The 24,538-nt window shown below is 31.6% G+C and overlaps 1 protein-coding gene across 1 annotated transcript in view; it reads left to right on the top strand.

The window, feature by feature from the left end:
- Nucleotides 1–24,538, top strand: part of LOC106458731 (INO80 complex subunit D-like) — a 63,508-nt gene that overhangs the window by 27,820 nt on the left and 11,150 nt on the right. The window contains exons 7-12 of the mRNA XM_022385011.1: nt 813–1,040; nt 8,782–8,882; nt 10,912–11,045; nt 13,801–13,963; nt 14,485–14,625; nt 21,758–21,895. Of these exons, the coding sequence (XP_022240719.1) occupies nt 813–1,040; nt 8,782–8,882; nt 10,912–11,045; nt 13,801–13,963; nt 14,485–14,625; nt 21,758–21,895 (905 nt within the window). The remainder of the gene's footprint in view (nt 1–812; nt 1,041–8,781; nt 8,883–10,911; nt 11,046–13,800; nt 13,964–14,484; nt 14,626–21,757; nt 21,896–24,538) is intronic.

Here is a 24,538-nt window from a genome sequence, read left to right as displayed (position 1 = left end):
ATCGAACCAACAAGTTAATTTTGTAACCAAACAGTTTTTAGTTTAGTTAATAAACAAACATAGGAAGTAGAATAAGTGGAAAAGAAATAGAAAGAAAAAAGAAATATAAAATTATGTTTGTTGAGAAGTCTGCTGATGTTAGGCCAATTTTATTCCAAGGTAAAATACATGTTCTTTGTCTGAGCGTTCCATGATATCATGTTTGCAATGAAATATATGGTAAAAACATCCAGTTATTTGCTTTATAAAAAATGTTTTGGTTCTTGGATAAAGATTCTGAAAATTAAGTTAAATTGGAGTTAGCAAGTTTTAATTTTGGAAATGTCAAGCTGGATTAAGATATTTTAGACGTGGATATTGTTGTACATTTTCATGTTATATATATATATATATATATATAGCAGAAATGTCATCTGTGTTTCTGTGTGTCCACTTTTCATGCATAAATGATTGATCGCAGCTAGTTTACTAGTTTAAGGTAAAAGTAGCTAGATAAAATCAAAATTCATAACTTCTTTTTGAGAATGAAAGGTATCAAGAAGAATGGATTAATTACAAAATGAGAGTCAGGTATTGAAACTTAAAATTATAAATATTTTTATTGATAAGTTTTTGCAGCTTGTTTCTTTGTCTTGTGAAAAAATAAATTAAGACAATGTCAGCATATTAATTCAATCAAATAGTTGAATGATACAACATATATGTATCATTATGAGTGTGTCTATACTGTTATCAAGTGACTGGTATTTTGCTTTGTGAATATTCTTTTATCTATTTTTCATATACTAATGTTATTTGTTATTTTAATGCAGACATAATACAGGGAACACCTTTTCCAGGCTAATACAGCAATCCCAGTTAAAAAGTGAAGTACGTCGTCATTGTGTTTACATCCACCAGGTACATAGCTTACAGGAAGAAGAGAGAGTGCAGAAAATTAGGCTGGGCCAGTGTCTTCTTGAAGCAGCTCGTCACTGCCCAAATAGAGCAGCTAATATGTTGTTGAAAGACCTCAAGCTTTTACCCAAGCCACATAAAATGTAAGAAGTTTGTTTTAATGGTTTTTAAGTCTCATTATATTTCATTTTTGTACTTCAGATGATTCAGGAGTTAGATTTACTTGTATGTTGACTGTTCCAGTTTTATTTGTTTGTGTAAATTTTGGATATAATTTTAATCTTTTCTTAGTGAATAGTTATTACTTACTGTTGGAATCCATAAAGAAAAAAACGATTTTGTAACAAAACTAACAGTTAAATATTGGGGTAAGTGCATCTTTTCACAGAACTCAAAAATGTGATAAAAAAAACTATGATAAAAAGGCAACTTAGAATTATTTGCCTGCTACTTTGTAATTTGAAACTTCTCAAATATTTTACTGCAGGATAGAGAAATGCAAAAGTAAAGAAACTACAAAGTTGACTTGATATTACATACACTTGTACTGACAAGTAAGAAATTGTTTCCTGTAGTAATCAGGAAAGAACTGGTGTACTAACCTGTATTTGTACAATTTTCAGCATTAAAATAATTCTATTTTAAGAAAAGAAAAGTTTGTAAAATAATGACTAATGCTTTTTAATATTTAAGAATTAACTCATTATGTAGTTGAAATTTGATAACAATCATAAACATTTAAAGAACAGAAAACATTAAAATTAATATAGGTACATACAGATAAAACATATGGTGTCTTTTTAAACAAGCGTAATTTTATCTGCATTATTTTTGGCATTGATGATCTGTATTTCTGAAACTTGTAAACTAGTAAATCTCATGAAAAATGTATGTTGCCTTAGTAAAAGTTTAATCAAGATACTTAAAGTTTGCATGTAACAGTATAAATGTGTAAAAAAGCATAGATAAACATTAATAATGGTTAAATGAGAAAAGTTCACAATTTCTACTAAAATATAATGACATAACTAAGTGGTTCTGTATTTTTAATGCATTTAATGTTGAACTATTAGCTTATATTCTGAAATTGAAATAGTGTTTTGTTTTCTGTAATTGGAAAATATTGTTTCAATGTCTAATAGTATATTTATCCAACATTTCCCTTTAATATTCTTACAGAATGGTAATGAACTAAGAAAATACAGTACTGTTCAAATAATCCTATTATGAAAGTTTACTAGAACATTTATATTATCAAAATTTGAAAAATGCAGTTTCAAATTTCATGCATGTTTAATAAAGGTTTATCTACAACATTAGGATTAATTAGTGATATTAATTGCTTATTTGTGTTCTTTCATCCTCTGTAGGTGCCTTAGTGTTTAGAACTGGCTGAAAAGTAAATAGCTATACATTTATAACAGTTATTCTTAATAAAATAATTATAATTATGAAAGAGCGAATTTGATATTGAATTGTCTACTAGAGATTACATCTGCCTAGAGTGAAAAAGGAGCAATGTTAAGTCTTGAACATCCAATACAGTATTATCTACTGTGTCTAATCTTTTTGCAAAATGTTTGATACTTTTTTTTTTGTAAAAAAAAAAGATGGTAATTACAGTTGTAATAAAAATCTTACGTGTAAACTCTGACAGCATTATCACAAGTGTTAAAACTGAGTCAGATTAGCAGTCCTGTTCTTTACAGTTTTATTTTCGATACAGTAGCTCACTTCCACTCACAGAAATGCATGTTTGCCTATGAGATTTTCATGGGACTAGCTTTCACCTAAATTCATGTGTTTAATGTGAACTGCACTGGTGTGTGATGATGCAATAATAGGCCTTCTGACTTCAAACATTTTTCCTTTCCTTTGTAGATTCCTTGTCTTTGATATCTGTTTGGTCTACGTGGATATTGGGACCCTTACCTTCTGTTTCACTCTGTGGTTCACCATATTTGCATCTTTGTCTTTTTCTTGCCACTCTCCTGTATTCTCTCTCTCTCTCCACCTTTTATTTGTGCGGTTTTCTGAAGAGGTTCATTCCCTTCTCTTTGTTAGATTAGCATGTTCCACTTTTTCTGCTCCATCCTTCCTTACTTAGCTCCCCTGCTGTTGAGACTCGTTGGGTCGAGTTATGGTCTCTTTACTGTACATCTTCTTCCTCCTTGTGTACATGGTCTTTATTGGGCTCCCTTTCTTCGCACTAGAAGTCTTCAGTGATATTTATTTCTCACTGGAGACCTGGATTGAAGTTGCCTGATTTCAGTCTACGTTGTCTTCCCAGGTTTTTCTTCTTTCTCGACCTTGCCCTTTGACTCTTTCATCTGGATCAGTCTAACCTTTCCATTACAGGTTCCAGGCCTTCATCTTTTTCTCTTCTCCCACTACTTGACATCTGGTTCATTGCTTTTCTTGTCAGTGGTTATCCTGTCCCATCAGTCCCTGTTTGTACCTGTCTCTTCCTCTTTGCCAGCCATTTATCTCAGTTTTTGCCAACATACATTTCTTTGGTTCTCTCTCCCTACTTTTATTTTCTTTGCTCCTTTTCTTTTCTCCTCCCTCCAACTTTGGCTGTGGTCTTTTTCATCTGGTCTGCAGTTGGCCATGGTCTGTGTATTGGACATCGTCTTACACATCCCAATTACCCCATCCTCCAGATGTTTTCTACATCCCATCCATCAAATTTGTGTCTTCCAATTCCTTGCTTTTCCATTCAACATAGTGTCAGTACCTTTTGTATTCATTTGTGTCATGAGGGCTTTGTTTCTTGTCTCAACTGAGATTAGCCCACTCCTCTTCATCTATGAGATATGGAATATCTGGTCACTGCAATTTGCACAACTTTCTCTCATTCCGTGTGTGGGATTCTTTCACTTTTGGAAACTTTGGCTTTCCTGAAACCCTTTATTCCTTTGGGGAATGCACAGTGGACCTTGGGGATCCAGTGGATTATTTCTTGGGCCCTATTGTCCTCAATTGTGAACCTCCTTTTTTCTTCTTGAGGAACTGTCATAGTGGCTGGACCATGCCAATACTGCTTCCATTGTTCCCTTACCAAACCCCTAAACCGAAACTATTTTTTCAATAATGCTTCCCTCTCGAGCTGAGGCGCTTCTCTGGACAGTGACATAACTTCTGGTGGTTGGATGCAGGATGAACATTCATTTCATGTCTCTTCTGGTGGATCAGTTGGTCATGATCCTTTTCGACATTTTCATGATCATTTCTTACATCAACTGTTAAAGAGCCACCTGTTCCAGGACCCTTTGCTTTTGGGCATAGGAACTTCTCTTCTGGGCTCCTTCATATTTGGTTTGTTTTTTGCCTGCTATATGCCAGGAGCTATTAACCTTATGGCAGTCTGCCTTTTACAACTGGACCATGTTCTTCCCAGTCACCTTTACACCCCTCTCAATGCCAAGCTTCTTCTATTCTGGTCTCCTATTCCTCATCCCTTAGCTTTGCCTGTCAAACTTCACAGCCAGAATTTGTCCCAACTTTTTTATATGCCTGTTCTTCTCCTTTGATACATGACACTCCTTTTCACATTCTACTGTGATGCCTCCTTGGTTGACTCAACCTTGGTTTCCTCTGCTTCTTTGCCTGGTATCTAGATCCCCTCTTTCCTACAACAAATGTCCCCTTACTCTTGTTTCAACCCCACACGTCCTTGTTTCATCATGGGATGTTTACCTTCCTTTTTCATATGTGGGATTTGTCCAGTCCATTGCCCATTGGGCTGGTCTGTACTATCATGTAGCCTGCTTTTTGTCATGTTCCTATTACCCTTCCAATTTATCTGTCAACAACAGTGGCGATCTTTCCTCGTTGGTCCACCTGCCACTCCTTTCCTCCTGGCTGTCCTAATGTGAAACACCTTTCTACCTTTTTTAATAGGCTGTTCAGCCATGGTTTGTTGATCTCCACCATCACTGGTTATCGGGTGGCATTGTCCATTACATTTCAGATTTCCCAATATCATATAGTGTTTTCTTCCCCTGCTTTCTTCTTCACTGACCTCCTCACATGACTTCCATGCCAGACTGGGTCTTTAACATGGTTTTGCATGCCCCATTCAAGTCGTTGGCTTTTTGTACCACCTGTCTCTCATGCTTTGTTACCTCTTATTTTTTCTCATCTATGGTTACCGTCATTCATATGTCTATTCTATTTATGCTTTCTATATCCACTTCCACCACACTTAAATACTCCTCTACCCTGACCAGTCTCTCTGATCGCAACCTAACCACACTACACATATTGGCTGAATTTAGATGGAAGTTATCTCGGATAGTGGAATGCAAACTTCATAGGCAGACTCACAAGTGAAATAGCATTTGTGTATGTGGAGGTGAGATTAGAAAAATGCTAACTTTGAGAAATATTTTCAAATATACTATGTTCAATGATTAATATGAAATGCTTAGTACCTGATATATACTCTGGTAATTATCATTATTTTTAATACTCATGACTTTGTATAATAGCTCTAAATATTAGTAGCAGTGTCATATTGTGGTCTAGGCATTTGATATTGTCAACTTGCTTAGTGTCAATTTTTGTGGTTATCATTACAGGGTAGATAAAAGCACCAAATATTGCATGAAGCTTCTTTTAGTGACACTGATTAATTTTAGAACAAGAGCCACCATGAGATCTATTACATTTCTGTATAATTCACCAAATTCAAAATGGCCACCAATGATCAGCATTTATTTTCCTTCAAAAATTGGTATACATGTGTTGACAGAAACAAACCCTAATTGTTTAGATTTATTGAGTGAATAAATTTAAACAGAAAATCATTCATCTGCATTATTATGTAAGTTTATAATATATGTCAGTGATAACAAGATCACTCGGAGATTACAAACCTAGCTCAGTATTGATGTGATTGGTGGATATATATTGGGACCATAGAACAATTTATAAGCTTAAACTTTCAAATGAACTGTAACCAAGTAGATCACTAATATGATTTTGTATACCGTACAAATGAATAATTCTGTTTTGCCCAAAAGATGACAAAATACATGTGTATACTAGGGCTACCATACTCTTTCACTCCATTCAGGATATAAAACTGTTAGTGAACAGGATGGCAGGGCATCATTTTCTCAAAATTTTTTAACATTAATCAAAAACATTTCGTAGACATCAGTCTATCATTTAGTATCTCAGTTTTTCCAATGGAAACTTTGATGGTTTGTAAGTAATCTCTTGGCAGATGATGTAATGTATCCAGTTTATTTCCATATTGTGGTGTTGTCAGTTATGAATATAACAAAATACCATCATCTAAAATGAAAACATAGTCTTGTGACATTTTCTAAACAAAAATTAGGGTTAAGGATCATACAAAAAACACAGTTTTGTGAAATTTCCTGAACAAAATTAGGATTGTGAAATAATTATAATGTATTATATCTCATATGAGCCATTGTCACTCATTTCAAAACAAATGGAAATTTATTAAATATATTGTTTGGTATTAACTTTTTTAGTATGACATATTCGAAATAAAAATGCTTAGTCTCTTGTTCACATTTGGACAGATTTATGAGAGAAATAGATGTCGGTTATCATTCTCACTGATCTTGTTGATAAAAAAATATTATGCTTTGATAATATACCATGGCATGTAACAAAAATCGCTCTGTATATTAACACTTGCCCATATATATAAATTGATTGATGCATTTGTCTGTGGTCTACAATGTATAACAACAACAACTATTTACAGCAATGTGGGGGAGGATTGTTCTTTCTGGTTGGGTTTGTTATCACTAAAATATAGGAAAAACCTATATAAAAATACAGTCTAATCATTGTCTTATTAAATTAAATTCATTCTAGAAACTTAATATTTGCTTTTGTCAACATACATATATACCACTTTAACCCTATCACTCCAGGTATCTTCTACTGTGCATGACACAAGGTTTTAGTGTCTTACATTCAAAATTTTATTAAACTACTTTTTATTTATGTTATATCAATTAGAATAGCATAAAATCTTAGCTAATAACCCATATTTTAGTAGTATACAAGTTGTAAGTTCTTAATTCCACAAGGGAATATTAAAAAAAATCCTGAATTTCCTCTAGTGTGACCAACTATATGCTGTTGAAAGTAAACATTTGTGCCCTGTTACTGTTCTTTGTAAGTAAATTGTATCAAGTACTTTATTGAAAGGCCAGTACATTTGTCACTTTAGAATCTTCCATATTATTGTCCAAACTTGTAGTCCTTAACTCTGGTACACCCATCTGTGCACTCTTTGCCCTGAGAGCAAAATTACACCACTGAATTAAAAACAATTATAGAAAATAAACTTGTGTTTGTTCTTCCAAATGTTTAAAAACAAAATACTTCAGAGTTAAAATGTATTAATTAAAAAAATTTTACTTATTTGATTTTACCCATAAAAAAAAATGTTAAATTTTGATTTGGTATTGATATCTGCATATTCCAAACAAAAATATTTGTATTTATGCATTTCTGAAATGTTTTCTGACTGTAATCAGCCACTCATAGCCACTTTAGAAGAAAGTTAAAACAGTTTTGAAGAAGATAGTGTTATTTTGAACCTTCTCACCTCAATACAAATTTAGTTTGATGGATTTCAGCCAATTTCTATATCTCAACCTTAGTATTTTATGTTTTGGTGTAATTTTCTGTACCTCAGCTGTGAGAAATAATAATAGCTGGTGATGAAGCTCTTTTTCTGTAATTTTCAACTCCATAAGCTGGTATAGGTTCCATTTCAGCAGAGATTGGTGTAGATATTAGATCAAAGTGATAAAAGCCTAGCATGGTTATATGTTGTTAAAAGAAAAAAAAAGATGTTTGTGAACAACGTGTGGCACGATTATACTTCAGATTTTTTTTAAAGCTTGCTTTAACATTTTATATATCAACTGAATTATTATATGGCATTATGTTATAAATATAGGTTTAAAACTTATTGCACATGTTAAATGAACAATTAAAAATTTAAAAACGTCAACATGCTTATAATTTTTGTGTAGTAAGAAGGCTTATTTTTATTGTATACCAGTGAAAAAGCATGCAGTGTTTTTTTGAATTCAAACAAAGATAAAATTTACAATTTTAAAGAAGAAAAACTTAATTGTAACATTTTACGACAGTGTAGAAAGACATAAAAATTAGTACTTGAAATTCATAACAAAGGTAAGTAATTTTTTAATTTGTTTCTTAAAAATATATTGCAGTGAAATTTGTCTGACTTTTCAAAGCTGCAAGTTCACACAAGTATAACATCTAAAAAAGACGTTTAATTTTGCAGAAGCTATGTAGTCTACAGAAACTTCAGTTGAAGTTTCAAATGATTTCATCTGACAATTATTTTACAGTGCAATTGAATAAATCATGCGAATAAGACTAATAATAGATAAGACTGTCATGCAAATAAGGCTATGTGTTGAGCTAAAAATTGCTTCTGACTAACATATGTGTCTTCAGCAATACAGGTTGTCATTGAATAGGTCTTGTTAGAAGATAATGCTACAAATATCATTTATAGTTGTGTTTTAAAAGAATGTACTCTACTAGTTATATAGGATAAATTGGTCATGGTGAAAATCCAATAAAGTGATGAAACAAAATAGACAAAAAGTTAATTTATTGTAATAAAAGCCAAAGCCTAGGTATTATAATCATAAATTGGAGTTTTTAACATATATGTCAAGTTGAATTGTCTAAAGCCCTAAAGAGAATAAACTTTGGAAGTTGTTCTAGGATCAGATGCCTGTAGTAGTGAAACCTTTCCTTTGTGTTCATTTAGTGTGATGAAATAATGGCACACATATATATATATATAACTTTACATATATATTTCTTTTTTTTCTCCCTTAGTATGAAATCTGTTGGTTTAGATAAAAGGATTTGCTGCTACCAAGATGAAGGGACACCTTGTTTGCTACCAGCTTTGCCCTACACCAGGCATTGTATCAGTCGTATCCTTTTTTAACATGAAAAATATTAAAATAATATCTTGCTCAATAGAAATTTGGAAAAATGGTTATATCTTATTCAGTGATTTCAGGTTGTGTGAATTATCTCTTGCAAACAATTGTTTTGAATGTGGAGTTTAATGAATTGCTTGTATATACATTGTAGCCCCTTTATAATACGATCATTGAGGTCCATAAAATGTCATCGCGAAACAAGCGAGGTTTAAGAAAATCACTGTTCAAATTGACCCAATGTGATGTAACACCCTGAAATGCCTCAATTTTCTCCCTCTTTGACTAGTTTTTACATGTTCCATTTCTGGCAAGTAAATTACCTCTGAATTAAAGAATTTTACAAATGAATCGTTGTTGTTACAGTAGGAATTAAAACACAAATTATTTTTAGTAGGCTTTTTTATAAACAAAACAACAAATAAAAACATTCAAGAGTATTAACAATCATCATTTGCAGTTCATTTCTTAAAAAACTGATCGAGTGTTCCTTGCTTGATTGAACGTAGCATGTCTCTGGCTGCGAGCGAAATCTAGAATGCTTCTGAGTTGGAGGATTTTTATGTGGTCCACCTCCTGAGTCTCCAGCCAATGGAGGCTAGCCTTGAGGTGTTCAATGGCTTCAGACACTTTTGGTGGTGGTGATGGAGGTTCGTCGTTATTCTCTTCTTGTGACTTGAGAACTGGTACACTTGCCGCAGTCAGTGCTATAGTTACGTTACGGACAATTTTGGAGTCCGTCAAGTGCTCGTATGTTGGGCATTCATCATCAACAGAGTGCCACTGGTGTAGCTCTTCTTTGCTTCTTTCAGACAGCTACTTTGCCTCATGCACATCTTCCTCTGTGAAGCCGTACAAATTTGTCTCGTCATCATCATCATCTTCTGTGATGGATTGCCGTGATGAAAAGGGTCTAGCCCCAGACCCTTCTACCAGCATTTCTCTATTCACGATGAGCTGACTGCTGCCCAGCCCTTCCCACCTAAGTGGCAAACTTCCTTCATGTCCAGGCTTTTCAGATAGGCTTCAAGTATTGTTGGATCGTCTACAATTCTACAAATTAATTCCCACCTGTAATTCTGCTTGAAAATGGAGATGATTCCTTGATCTAGGGGCTGGATCTTGGATGTAGTGTTCTTGGGGAGGTAATAAACTCGGTTGGTCGAATTGACCGATACCGTTTTAAGCTAGGGTAGAGAAAATAACATAAAATTATAAGGATTTAGTGAGAAAAAAACGTTTGAAATGCATTTAGGAGGTTTTAGGGATTACACAAAGGAAATTTGAGATTGTTTAGATGACGAAAAGTATATTTAATTTTGACATGAAAATTACTTTGCACTCAGACTAAGTTTAAAAAAAGAATCAATATTTTCATGGACAAATTTAAGTGAAAATACTTCATTAAAAAATCTGATTTTTGTGTGCAAAAGGCTTTTAATGTTTACTAAAAGTCTGCAAAATTTTGTAAAGATACACTTAAAATATTAAAAGTTATTAGTACGTAAATTATAATGAGGTTATGGTTATGAAGTTTGTCCCAAGGACCGAGCCCGTGTCAAAAGAGTTAATGACACATCATGATATTTTGCGTTAAATCAGGGCGCTTAAAATCGGAGTTTCACTGTATTTATATTTTTTAATCATATTACAATCTGAATTAAAACATTTACATTATAGAATATTGTTTGTTGATGTAGTTTAATGGAAGTTTTGAGGAAATATTTTCAATGTTAAAATAATTATTACAGATAAATTAATTCTATTAACAAATACTTCAACAATTATCATGCAAAAAGTACGTTTTTTAATTAGTTTTCTGCAAAGCATGTTAGTGATTTTAAAAGTGTTTAGCTTTATATCTAACAAGGTAAAAACAATTAGATAAGCAAAACATTTTCAAGCAGAAGAAATCTTTAAGAAAGTTTGATTATTTTATTTTGGTAGTAGTTTTGTATTTAACTTTTTTTTAAATTGACTAAAATCTTGTTGCTCTTAAAGTCCCTTAAGATATGTGCAGATATAATGTACAATGTAGATCAGCTGCTTTTTGAGCATTGTACAGGGAAATGTGAAGATAATACACAATGTTGCATACCTGTTTTTGATGTATTGCATGAATTACCGCTTTGTATAGAACATGCCAAAAAAAGGGTAAGATTTTATGTATAAATGTGTGGAATTCATTATGATAAACTTGTCAAAAAGTACTAATTGCTGTCTATAAAAGAAATATTATTTGAAGTAAAATATATACAAAGAGAAATTTTGTAAGAGTAATAATCAGCAGAACAATGTGGTACCTTATGTTCCAGAAAGAACCTATGAAATGTGACACGATACGTTTTTTTTCTTCTAACATTTATAGCAGGATATGCAAGAATTATTTTGACTGTATTTTTGTTAACTGCTTCTTTGCTAACATACAGAAATATTGTGTTAAAAAATCAAAGTGCGGGAAATATTCAGTTGTTTGAAGTTTAATTATAAGGTTAAGGCACCAAATTAATGTAGATAATAAATTTGTTGTTATTAGATTTCATATGATGTGATTATTTGATTCTAAAAAAGTGTTAGTTACTTTGTGAATAGAAATCATCATGTTGATAATAATTAATCCTCATGATGATTTCTATTATAGGAAGCTTTGGCAAAGTATTATTAAATTCTGACATCTCAGACTTGAGGTGTCAGAGTTTGATAGAGTCCAGCTCTATTTATATGGTCAGCTGTGGGTCTAAGCAATTAATGGCTGCATAGCAGGGTGGCCGTATTACTGGGTGTCACTGTATGGGGTTAACTCTAGGATTAGACTGAGGACTCAAAGGCACAGTACATTCACCTACAACTCACCCATAATACTCATCTTTCTATGTTTCTGTTTGATACAGAATGTTGTAATAACATGTTTACATGCCTATTTTTGCATTTCGTGTCTAAAAAATAAAATTCTTTACTGTATTTTTGATTAACAGATAAATGCAAAACTTAGGACGACGATGAGCTTCATGAATTTTCCTTGCTCCACACAGTATCAGAGTCCAAGGAATAGCACTGTTGTTTATGTGCACATACCTGGCAGTAATGATACTCAAATCATGAAACAACAACTTCATGCCATTTCCATCAATATTAGATGTGGAAATGACAAGAAGTGATCTGTAGTTGCTAGTTTTACTGACTGGCATTCATTAATTAAGGTATCAGTGGAAGAACAGAAGTGGGGATCATCAGTCTGAACTGGATTGTCAGTTTTAACATAATGATTTCAATTGAAAGGTTTTTTTCATATCATTGAATTGGCAAAAATTTAATAAAAAATTATAACACTAGAATTTAGCATGCACTTTCCTGCCAATTTTGAAGCAGCACAAAAGTCCCAGAGGAAAATTAGGATCCAACACAATCACAGCCCAAAAATGACTGAGCAGCAGTAATCACAGTGGTAGTCACATTGGTTAATCCAGGAATGGGTAATCCATGAAGCAGTACAAAAGTCCCAGAGGAAAATTAGGATCCAACACAATCACAGCCCAAAAATGACTGAGCAGCAGTAATTGCAGTGGTAGTCACAGTGGTAAATCGCAATGTGTGCACAGTATGTCAGAACAGAGACATTTGACTTGGCAGAGAAAGCAGCACTCTATTTACTGCAAAATGGAGGGAAAGGTGACAAAACTTGAAATGAAGATTCAAATTTTCCCTTTTGAACAAATATTTTGTTCACAAGAAGATCAAAGAGACACCAAACTAGAAGTATTACAAATGACAAAGTTTAAATGAGTGTGAAAACATACTGTTTGTTTGATCGTGTATGTGTGATTGTGTGATCATCAGTGCAGCACAAGGTGTAAAACATCAGGTAGGATTAGCATGCCACTAATAAGGAACATCAATGGTCACCTGGTTTATAACACCGACAAAATGTGGCCATTATCATTCGATGTACAGTAGTGGCCTTACTTTGATTGACAGGTCTCAATTGGGCAGTGGCAGGTGAGAACCGGCCTGGGTGGCCACAATACTGAGTTCAAAGATACCGCTTGGAAGTGGGAAACAGGTGACCACATTATGAATGCCCATAATAAAGGATGTTTTACAAATGTAAAATAGAAGGAAATATTTGGAACTGAGCCAAAATAGCTGTAATTAAGGGTTGACTACTATATTGAGTTGACTGGTATGCGGGTCTGGACTGTAATACTTTGCCAGAGTTTTTTATAACCATGCTCTGAATTCTATTTCACTGTTTTCTTATTGGTTCAGTATGTGTGTGTGTGTGTGTGTGTTTGTATATATTTGTTTTTTAAATATATTTATTAACAAGTATAAAGCAAACCTATTTGAAGCTAAAATTCTCAGATGCTAAATGTATTCAGCTCCTTTTTTTGGCTCATTGGTAAATTTGAGGACTTTAATTCTAAAATTCAAGGTTTGATCTCTGTGGTGTGAACCACACAGATAGCACATTATTCAGCTTTATGCTTAAACAAATAATTGTCTCTTAAATCTCAATTTTTGTTTACAAATTTATTGCTACTGCACGATCTATTTATTACATGTTAATAATACCCGTGTAAGAGTGTAAGGAGTCAAAATATGTATATATTTTATAGCTTTGAACAGAATTTTATAAGACTTTTCTTGCCATGTAGGCTATTGTGTAATGCCTAAAATAGTACCCGGAGTTTCTCACAATCCAAACAGTAAGCTAAGTAACTTTTAACTACAAGTAAAGTTTAATCACAAAAACAGAAAAAGTTACTACACTTGGTTATTTGGTGAGAACAAGTATGTTTGTATATTGAACCTTGTAAATGTTGTGAAAAGTCTTGGTTAATGCTTTCAGTTTCAAGATTTGTTTTGTATTTTTAATAACTTTATAATATTTCATGATTTATTTTATCAGGATAATTATAACAAAGTAGCATTTGAACCCAAACCAAAAAAGCCAAGAAAAAAACCAAAGCCCTCTGCTCTGACAAGGCCCACTAAAAGGAATAAAAAGAAAAAGAAGCATCAAAACATCCGTCCTTTATCGCCCACATTAAGTTCTCACCTGAATGAAAATGGTATGTATTTTTAATGCCATTTCATAGGACCATATTACATTCTTCTAATCTTTATTTTATTTATTTTTTTACATAATACTATAAAATTATATAGAAAGATATTTTTTGTGGAATATGTCCTCATGAGATTTCAAATCTAATTAATGAGATATTATTATTACTTTGTGCAGTAAAATATCAATATATTGGGGCTGTATAGTTTATAAGCAGTCTTGCACTGGTATCTTCACCAGATTCTAATAAGTCGTTAACTTTAAACTATTGGTATTCATATAGAACTTTTTACCCATTCAATTTTTCAACTTCCAACAAATATTTATTTGTGATTTTGACTTTCTTGTTAAGTATTAATTATAATTACACCTTAGATAAGTTGTTTGATTCTAAAAAATGTAACAGTTTGTTCAATACTACATTCACTACTTCTGTAAAATGAGTTGTTGAGTTTTGAATTTCTTATGATTTGACTTATCAGTCACATTAACTTGTCAGAGGTTTGATATATTCATCTTCATGTTTAGAATCAAACAGTAGCACTGTTATAAAGAGTGAACCAGTATCTGTGGAAGTAGAATCACCAGGTGATGTTGGAGAGGTTAAAGATCTAGGTGGACAGCTTAACTCAGAATTGGGTAGTGACCTTGAGGAGCAGTTTTCACCAGGTTAGTGTATTTCTGTACAGGGTGTTTTGTATTTATAGACACGTACAAGTAGGCATGAACAAGATTGAAACAATGCCATTGTTCCATACTATCTCACACTATGTACAATGTATTTTTTGTCAGTTGATAATTCAATTTCTGATTAGTGTGTGAGCTTGTAGCTTTCTCAGATCTTTTACTCTTTTTATCCTCATGTAACTGCTAACTAGAACTTTATTCCTTCTTACAGGTCAAACTATATTTAAAAATTCTGTTTTCTAAACTAGGTCTATATTGGCTATTTAATAAAGTATATAATTTTTTTTAAAAACTGTTGATTTTTGTTACAGTGATATTGTTTACAGATCACTTTAAATTTTCACTGTTTTTCAATCTATAACTTATGAAGTAATATCAAAGAAATATGTATCTAAAATATTTCTTTTCCAGTTATAATATGTAGGTATCAAAAACTAAGCCTGCTGTGTAACAGTAAGTGAATGGATTTTATTCATGTAATTTTTTGAAAATTGTGTACATGTTTCTGTTACTTAAGTACAAATTCTAAACCTTGCCTTTAAGAAGTGTCTCCCTCATTGGAAGGCTTAAGAATTAAGACTTCATACTGATCCTGGATAATTTGTGAAATGATTTTCTGATTTTTTTGTAGCTTGTTGTTCATAGGTGAAGATTTAGAAGTGGTAACTCTGATTTCCCTTTTCTGCTGATGGATGATATGGCATTCTTGGGAGCTGTGGTGAAGCTTAAGATTTAATATAGTTATAAGCAGATCTTGTTTTTATTTAACAGAGTTGTGTGCTTCTCCTTGTCCAGTAGCCATTAACTCTCAATATGGGCTCAGGCAATTTGACCGAACACGTGACCTCTTTGTACTTGTTTTAAGTCTTTATAGATTTAATACTTTAACTTTCAATATAGTTTGTATATCTTTACAAAATTGAGCAATCTTTCAGTTAATATTATAAGTCTTTCACATAAAAAAAATCATATTTTTTAGTGAAGTATTTTTAATAAAATAAAATAAAGATTTCTCTATGAATATATTGAGTATTTGTTTTGAATAGTCCATGTGCAAAGTAATTTTCATGTTAAAATTAAAAATACTTTTCCTTGTCTCCAAAATCTCAAATTTCCTTTGTGTAATCCCTAAAATCTCCTAAATGCATTTCAAACTTTTTTTTTTTTTCCAGCAAAACTTTATGGCTTGTCTTTTATTTTCTCTACCCAATCTCAAAATGGAATTGGTTAATTCGACTGACCTCGTAACTATAAAAAAAATCGAAATAAATCTGAATTACCTTTTTTTCTTTCTAGAATGACTTCAACTTGTAACATGAAACTACATTCATTTACCTATGTAGCTCTAAGTTTCTAACAGTAGACATCTATTTATAATTAAGTTTTATTGTTTTTTTAGGTGGTGATGACTAACTGCCTTCCCTCTAGTCTTATACTGCTAAATTAAGGTCGGCTAGTGCAGATAGCCCTCGTGTAGCTTTGTGTGAAATCCATAACAAACAAACAATTAACAAATTCTGAAAGAGAGGATGTGGCTGGATGGATTTAATTTTTTATTCAATAGCTCTATAACCAAACAAAATTGAAGACTAAAAATTATGGTTTGTCTTTATAGAAACTGTGTCATGTTGGTCACACAGGATTTTTTTAAATATTGCCTTGTAGAATTAAGAACTTCAAACTTGTATCTGTATCGCCACAGACATTCTTCACTGTGCATGGCAAGATTTTAGTGACTTACATTCAAAATTGTGTTAATCTACTTTTTGTTTATGTTATACCTATTAGTATAGCATAAAATCTTAGCTAATAACCCATATTTTAATAGTATATAAGTTTTAACTTTTTAATTTTATAAAAAAATTCTGAATTTCCCTTAGTGTAACACATGTTATATCTTTTCTCTAGGCATGTCCTCTTCTCTATTTTATCCACCACCCCTTCAATAAGTACAAAATTAAATGTAAATTACTCACTATAAAATCGTCATTGCTCAAACAAACCATAATTTTTATATTCTTCAATTTTATTTGGTTACAGAACTATCAAATAGAAAATCAGACCCCTCTTGCCACACCCACCTCTTATATCTTCTTTCAGGATTTGTTAATAGTTCTCTCTTATGTTTAATTATATATTACCTATAACCAATAAAAGTCGAGGTTTTCATCTATCAAATAATGTATTGTATAACATTGTCTTCTGAACAGATAAATGTCAACTTCACTTGTAATACAAGATTCATTCCCCTGGGAAAGATAACGACTAGCTTGGATGAATTTGTAATGGCTCTTGTTGCATAGTTAGAAAGCCAGAAAATATTTGAGAGTTAGGGGAAATTGTCTACTTTTTGCATGTTATTAGTCTATGTTCTTCGGTGGATTATTTAATTAAATAAAAAAATTATTTAGTGCATTACTACCATTAGTATAAAAAAAAAATAGGGTTAAGAAGAAAAAAGAAGATTCGGGTAAGTGCTTTATTTCTTGTTTTCATGTATTTTCTTTAATTATTATTATAAAAGTAATTAAAATATAAAAATAGGAATCTTTTTAGGTTAGTTAAGATTAAATTAGCAAAAAGAAATAATAATGTTTCACGAGGCACGCATGCGAGTAGCTCGTGGGTAATGTATTTCGATAGCATAACATGAGCTGCACATTTCCCGAGTGATTTACAACTTATAATGGCACAAATAGAAGTTAGACACGATTCAAAGGACAATAAAATTTAATTATAAATAGATGTATACTGTTACGAGCTTAAAATTACATAGGATAAAAGAAAAAAGGTTTTTGTTTTGGTGGTAACGAGGTCAGTCAATTTGACCAATCCCGCATAGAGATAGGGTAGATAAAATATAAAGTTTTACTGAAAATAGACGTTTGAAATGTATTAAGGAGTATATAAGGATTACACAAAAGAAAGTTGGGAGGAAGAAAAGCATTTTTAATCTTAACATGAAAATCACTTTCTTTGCACATGGACTATTCAAAACAAATAATCAATATATTCAAGGACAAATCTTTATTTTAGTTTATTAAAAATACTTCACAAAAAAGTATGAATTTTTGTATGTGAAAGACTTACAATCTTTACTGGAAGACTGCCAAATTTTGTGAAGTAGTATTAAATCTATAAAGACTTCAAACGAGTGCAACGAGGTCATGTGGTTGGTCAAGTTGACCAAGCCAATGTTGAGAGAGCCTGTTTCATAGTCCTCTTTTTTTGCTTCAGTAAATGGTGTTTCCTTGGTAGCTCAGGTGTTACTGTTATTGCTAGAATGTTTTGTACAGCTGTTACTGAAATTTTTTATGAAATATGATAAAACATTAATTCTTTAATTTTGGTGGAATTCCTGTTCAAATAATTAAATTAGGTCCTTCAAAAATGACAGTTTAGTTCTGAATAGTTCTGGAATTTCATTTCACGTATTCTGTGCAAATCATGTTGAACAGAGTAAGTTGGCTCTGCAAAGAGAAAGATTCTTAGAGTTGTCCTAACTTGGTGCATTCATTTCAGTTCCACTAAGTAAATTGTGTCAGACTTCCCAGAATTTTGATTTCAGTAATTTAGCTGTTGGTTTTAATTGCATCTTTAAATACTACTTAGTCATTGTTGAGAAATATGTTTTGATTATTTATATTTTTAAAGATGTGTCCATTCAGTCACCCAGGTTCTAAATTTTGTTGAGTTACACTTCTAACTTGTTCCTGCTACTTCAGTAATAGTAAAATTAAATTGAAAAAAGCTACTTACAAACAAATTTAATATATGTTTAGGAGGTAGTGAAGATTCTGGTTACGTGTCTTATTAATCATAAGGGAAAAAATAAAATAAAACCTGGTATACTGCACCATAAAGTGATGATTTCATAGATCATAATCAAATGACACGTGTAGTGCTGTTTTCACAAAATAATTTCCACTTTCAAATCATTAAATGCATGGAACAACAACATTAGCTATGCCTAATCTTGAGAAAAAGTACTGGCATACTTAAAATTGCAGTCTCCTACCTCCAAGTGGAAATTCCTTAGTTTCCCAAAACTGTAATAATTATAGAGCCTTTAGTTGATAATTGGGTACCACTTGATCCTCAACAAAATGTGGGCATGGTGAAAATGATGGTGCAAGGTTGCTATATATCAATTGTAAGGAGATAAAGTTAATTACTACTCACAGCTTTTAGCAACAGCCTCATCTGGTATTAAATTGGGGATAATGTTTCAAAAGAAGTAATCAGAAGATTGCTAAAAACAGTGCTGACTTACATATCAGAAGTCTAGGTGTTTCTCCATTTTTGTTTATAAAACACTGAATGCACTGAATCTAGGTACATAGCATGCTGTATGGATACGTGAAAGTTCTGTATTTCAGATATTTTGCTTTTAACACTTAAGGTGGGCATTAATTCATTGTATATGGACTAGCATAAGTTTGTGTAGCTGTATGGACCTGCATCATATCAAGGTATGTGTGTGATTGATATCATCTGTTTAGGGACAGAATATTGGATGCTTTTGTGAAGATATTTGATCATCCTTTACCCTAATAAGTTGGCATTTGACTGTTTCAAAACTGTGGGTGTTGCACACATGGGTTGGCTGACAAACCTGTTTAACCCTGTCACCACAGGTATCCTTTATTGCACATACATGACCCAAGGTTTTAGTATCTTACATTCAAAATTTTATTAAACTACTTCTTGTTTATGTTATACCAATTAGAATAGCATAAAATCTTAGCTAATAATCCATATCTTAACAGTATACAAGTTTTAAGTTCTTAATTCTACAAGGCATTATTTTAAAAAATCCTGAATTTCCCATAGTGTGACCCACGTGACACATTTTCTCTTAGCATGTCATCATCCCTATTTTATCCACCACCCCTCGAAAAAGTACGAAATTAAATGTAAATTACTCTCTATAAAATTGTTATTGCTGAGACAAACCATAATTAAATGTCAATTTCACCCAGAGTACTAATATAGTTCCCATGGGATAGTTAATGACTAGCTTGAATGAATTTGTAACAACTCTTGTTGCATAGTTAGAAAGCCAGAAAAAATTTGAGAGTTAGGGGATATTGTATACTTTTTTCATGTTATTAGTATATGTTCTTTGGTGCATTATTTAATGAAATAAAAATTATTTGGTATGTTACTACCATTAGTATATAAAATTAGGGTTAACTCTCTTCGAAAACCTGACAGCTAGAAAACGAAGATTGGGTAAGTACTTTATTTCTTGTTTTTCATATTCTTTCTTTGTTATTATAAATGTAACTAAAATATAAAAATATGGGTCTTTTTAAGTTATTTCAAACTAGATTAGGTAAAATAAGTAATAATAATAGTATAATAAAAATGGTTCATGAAGCACACACGTGAGTAGCTCCTGGGTAATGTAATTCATTAGTGTAACATGAGTTGCACGTTTCCCAAGCGACTTACAACTTGTAATGGCACGGATAGTAGTTAGACATGGATCAAAGGAGAATAAAACAATAAAATTTAATTATAAATAGTTGTATACTGTTGGAATTAGAGCTACTTAGTATAAACGAATGTAGTTTCATGTTACAATTTGAAGTCATTCTAGAAAGAAAAAAAGCGTAATTAAGATTTATTTAGTTTTTTTTTGTATGGTTACGAGGTCGGTCGATTTGACCAATCCCGTTTTGAGCTAGGGTAGAGAAATAAAAGATAAACTCTAAAGTTTTACTGAAAAAAAAACGTTTGAAATGCATTCAGGAGGTTTTAGGGATTATACAAAGAAAGTTTGAGATAAAGAAAAGTATTTTTAATTTTTAACTAATGAAAATTAACTTTGCACATGGACTATTCAAACAAATACTCAATATATTCATTGACAAATCTTTATTTTATTTTATCAAAGTAACTTCACTAAAAAATATGATTTTTTGTATGTGAAAGACTTACAATATTAACTGTGAAAGACTGTCAAATTTTGTGAAGATATACACACTATATTGAAAATTAGAAATATTAAATCTATAAAGACTTGAAATGAGTACAAAGAGGTCACATGACCAGTCAAGAGCTCCAATACTAAATATATGAAACTACATTGATCAGTCTAGACTCATGATCACATCATAACCATCCACTATTTTACCCAAATTCTGAAATTATGTATTTTCAGCATGCTTTATAGAATATATTCTTAGATAATCTGGATTTGTTTATCTTGAAAGTAGTTGATGTTTCCACTTTGATGAAATTATGTATTCCCTTGAACTTTTCCACTAGATGTGTGTTTATGTGAGGGATATGAGAATTTCTACACATGTATATTCAATAATAGACATGTGCATGAACAAAGGGTAGGAAACATCACTTCTTATGAATGCCAAATTTGATTTATTCATACTTCATTAGGCCTTAATCTTCATTTAAAATTCAAGATCACATAATGGTTAACATTTTTTACTTTCACCAAAACATGGTCAATCTTTAGGTGGTGTGTTGTAGTTTGTTTTTTACTAAGATTAGTTTAAGTCCTGAAGGTAACACAAATGTCGAAGCTGTTGCATTAATTTTTAATTAGGATACTTGATCATAGTTGTATTTAAGGTTTAAGGCTACTGATATCTGAACATTAATTTATTGGTTCTTTAAAAAAAATAATGTGACAGGTTCTATTTGTACATCAAAATCAAGATGACCCAAAGGTTGATGTTCAGGTTCAGTTAAACATTATTCTGTTTCTTTGCTTTCAAAGTTAGTTAAGCTATAATCTTTGTTCATTAGCTGTGCATTGAAAGGTAAATTTCTTTTCAAACTTATTTTCAAACTTTGACTAATCTATAGGGTTTTTTTTTTTTTGTTTGAATCATTTATGTTAGCACATAGGGGTGGATATAAATTTGAGCTTCGTATTTGTGTTTTTTAATGTTTTAATAAATATTTTCTGGACATTTTTCTTCAAAAATATTAAATTATGCTTGCAATTAATTTAGATATTATTTGAAAAGTAAATAAAAAACTGCAAACTTGTAACTACAGTTATGTATTTTTTTTTCTGAAAAAATTATATCTTGGATGAAATATATTACAAGTTAAAAAAATCAGTTTATACTTTTTTCAGGAACTATTGAAAAAACCCTTGAATTTCCTCTTGATGCTGCTGAACTAGCACATCAAGCTAGTAAACTTTTAGAAGAACATGATTTTACAGAAGTTTTGAATAAAATACCTGATGAAGCTTTCACTGAGCTTTTTGCTGGTAGGTATTTTCTAGTTGTTAGATATATTATTTAATATACACAAAAAAGTGTTGCATTATATTTCCTTACTGATTTCAAAACAGGTTAACTGCAAATAGTTTTTTTCCCCACATTCCTCTTAATTTTTCTTTTGTAGCTCAAAATCAGAGGTGTGTGTAATAAATAGCATTTAAAATCTGTCTTTTTTTTCCTTACCTACAGGTCACTGCTCTATAAACCTTTAATTCAGTACCACAACTCATCAGTTGGGCTGGATGCAAAGACAAAATATTCTATGAAATACTACTTATAGATGCAGTATAATACTTTAAAAGTTACAATTTAAATGCTGATGGCTTGTTGGTTTTCCAATATTTTGCTGGCTTTTTACATATTTGCTGATGCATCTGTTACACTTGGTTTGACTTGTGCATATCTTGGTATTCTCACCATTACACACATACAAGGATATAATTGTACCTAATAGCATGATTAAGCTTGTGGTTTATTAATATGAGTTATATAAAAGTTATTAATTTCTCTATTTCTTAAAAAAATAGATTACTGAATCTATCCTAAGGTTTCTAAGCTGGGCTCCACAGTTCTGACATAACCAGTTATAGAAATAATGCATAAAAGCCTTGAAAGTACTTAAAATTGGCTTTTTTTAAACCAAGGCTTTAGAAAGTATACAATGTACTGCTGAAGATTTTTAAAATGATAACTTGTACTAAAGCATATAACTGACACTTGACTATCCCACCACTTGTCATCATATAGTGATTCATAAAATCCAAGTCCAAAAAGTAAATGCCAGCCTAAAAAATAGATAAATACACAGTACTGTGTAAAGTAATTTACAATAAAGTTTAAATCTATACTAAGGGAACAATATTAAATTTGAATAGAAACTAGTTTCCACATTTCACGTCCTTTTCAGACATGAGGTGTTGTATAATTGTAATAGTCTGTAAAGCACTTCCCCTGAAATAATCTGCATTGCATTTTAGAAACACTTTCCTAATTTGTTACCTTAAAATCAAATATTCATAAAATACAGATTTCTGCTGAAACAGTGTGATTTAACATAGTGTACTTGTCCAGTGGATGAAGTATTAAGAAAACACTACACGTCAAATAACCAAATTTAATTTTTTGGGGCATGGAGCAACATAAATTAAACACCTTTTCCTATCTTCTTCTTCTTAGCATTTGTCCCAGTAACTTGGGGTCTGCTTTTCTGATTCTTGCTATTTTATATCAGAGCTACATTCACACTTCATTTTCTTACATCCTCTCTCACTACATCTACATTTTTCTTTTGGGTCTTCTTCTTGTCCATTTCCCTTCCACTGCCATATTTATCATTCTTCTACCAACATAATCCTCTTGTCTTCCTTCACATTATTAAGCCGTCTGAGGTGAAATTCTTTCATCTTCCCCATAATTGATACTACTTTCACTCTTTCCTTGTTTTGTTCCTGATGCAATGTTTTCTTAACACCCCTGTCATCCATCTTAATATTTGCATTTCTGCCACATTCAGCCTCATAGAATATGGCTTTATAAATCTGCTGCTTCTTGATGGTTTCACAGTTTCACTGGAAATCTCTTCGTGTCTCTTATCACACTTTTATAAATGTTTAAATAATTTGGCATTTTCCACTGTATGTTTGAAACAACTATATATATTATCAAAAAAAAAAAGAGAGAGAGAGCTTATGGAAAAAGCTTATGGAGGAGAGCTGTGATGGTGCTTTATAAATATGACTGTACCAGAGCTGTTTGTACAGCTGATCCATGACATGTATGAAGAAACAGAATCAATGTATTATCTATAACATGTTAATGTGTACTTTTTTTAATGAAAAAAGAAACATTTATTTTAAAAAAATGGGCTTAGAACACATCTCAGACAGTAATTGAGCTACAACAATAAAATTCAATAGAAACTGCCACTAAATATATTTCAGTCATTTTTGTAGTGCTTGCTTGTTTTACATCTTGGCACAAAGATCTTTATTAATTTTTTTAATAATTGATGTTTAATCATACAAATAAACAGGTTAATTTTCGTTGCTAACAGTGCTCCGTACTGTTACAAATAATCACCAGTGTGGCTTCCAAATACTTTTGGCAACTGATTTTCTTATGTGCAGTCTTGCAGATTTAGCACAAGTTGATGGTAGAAGGGGATGGGAGGTATATATATATATATATATAACATGGATATATTAATGAACAACTAACCCCAAAATTCATGTTAACATAAACTATTTACACAGTATACACAAAAAATAATTTTTGGGGTGATTTGCTAAGTTTGAGTTTTTCATACAATACACAGTTTAAAACACCATTTTGTGTCTAAAGCAGAGTTGTCCATCAGACTGAAAATAAATGTGTTTTCTTGTTTGAAATGCGAAAGCTCGACATTTAAAACATTGTCTTGAAAACCAGAAACCTACTTCAAGGTACTTGAAATTACTTTGATAACAATTATAGGAATTTTTCCTAACAAAACCTAATTTAATGTTGTAACTATTGTAGTTAAAATGAGATTGACACAGTTTTATTGTTCGTTATACACTGGGTGGTCACAAGTAAATATACACCAAATTTTTTGTCATTTAACTGATTTATGCTAACTAATTTGTGTTCAC

This window comes from Limulus polyphemus, unplaced genomic scaffold (genome assembly GCF_000517525.1).
Source record: "Limulus polyphemus unplaced genomic scaffold, Limulus_polyphemus-2.1.2 Scaffold506, whole genome shotgun sequence".
Taxonomy (NCBI): Eukaryota; Metazoa; Arthropoda; class Merostomata; order Xiphosura; family Limulidae; genus Limulus; species Limulus polyphemus.
This window is presented reverse-complemented; position numbering and strand designations above follow the sequence as displayed.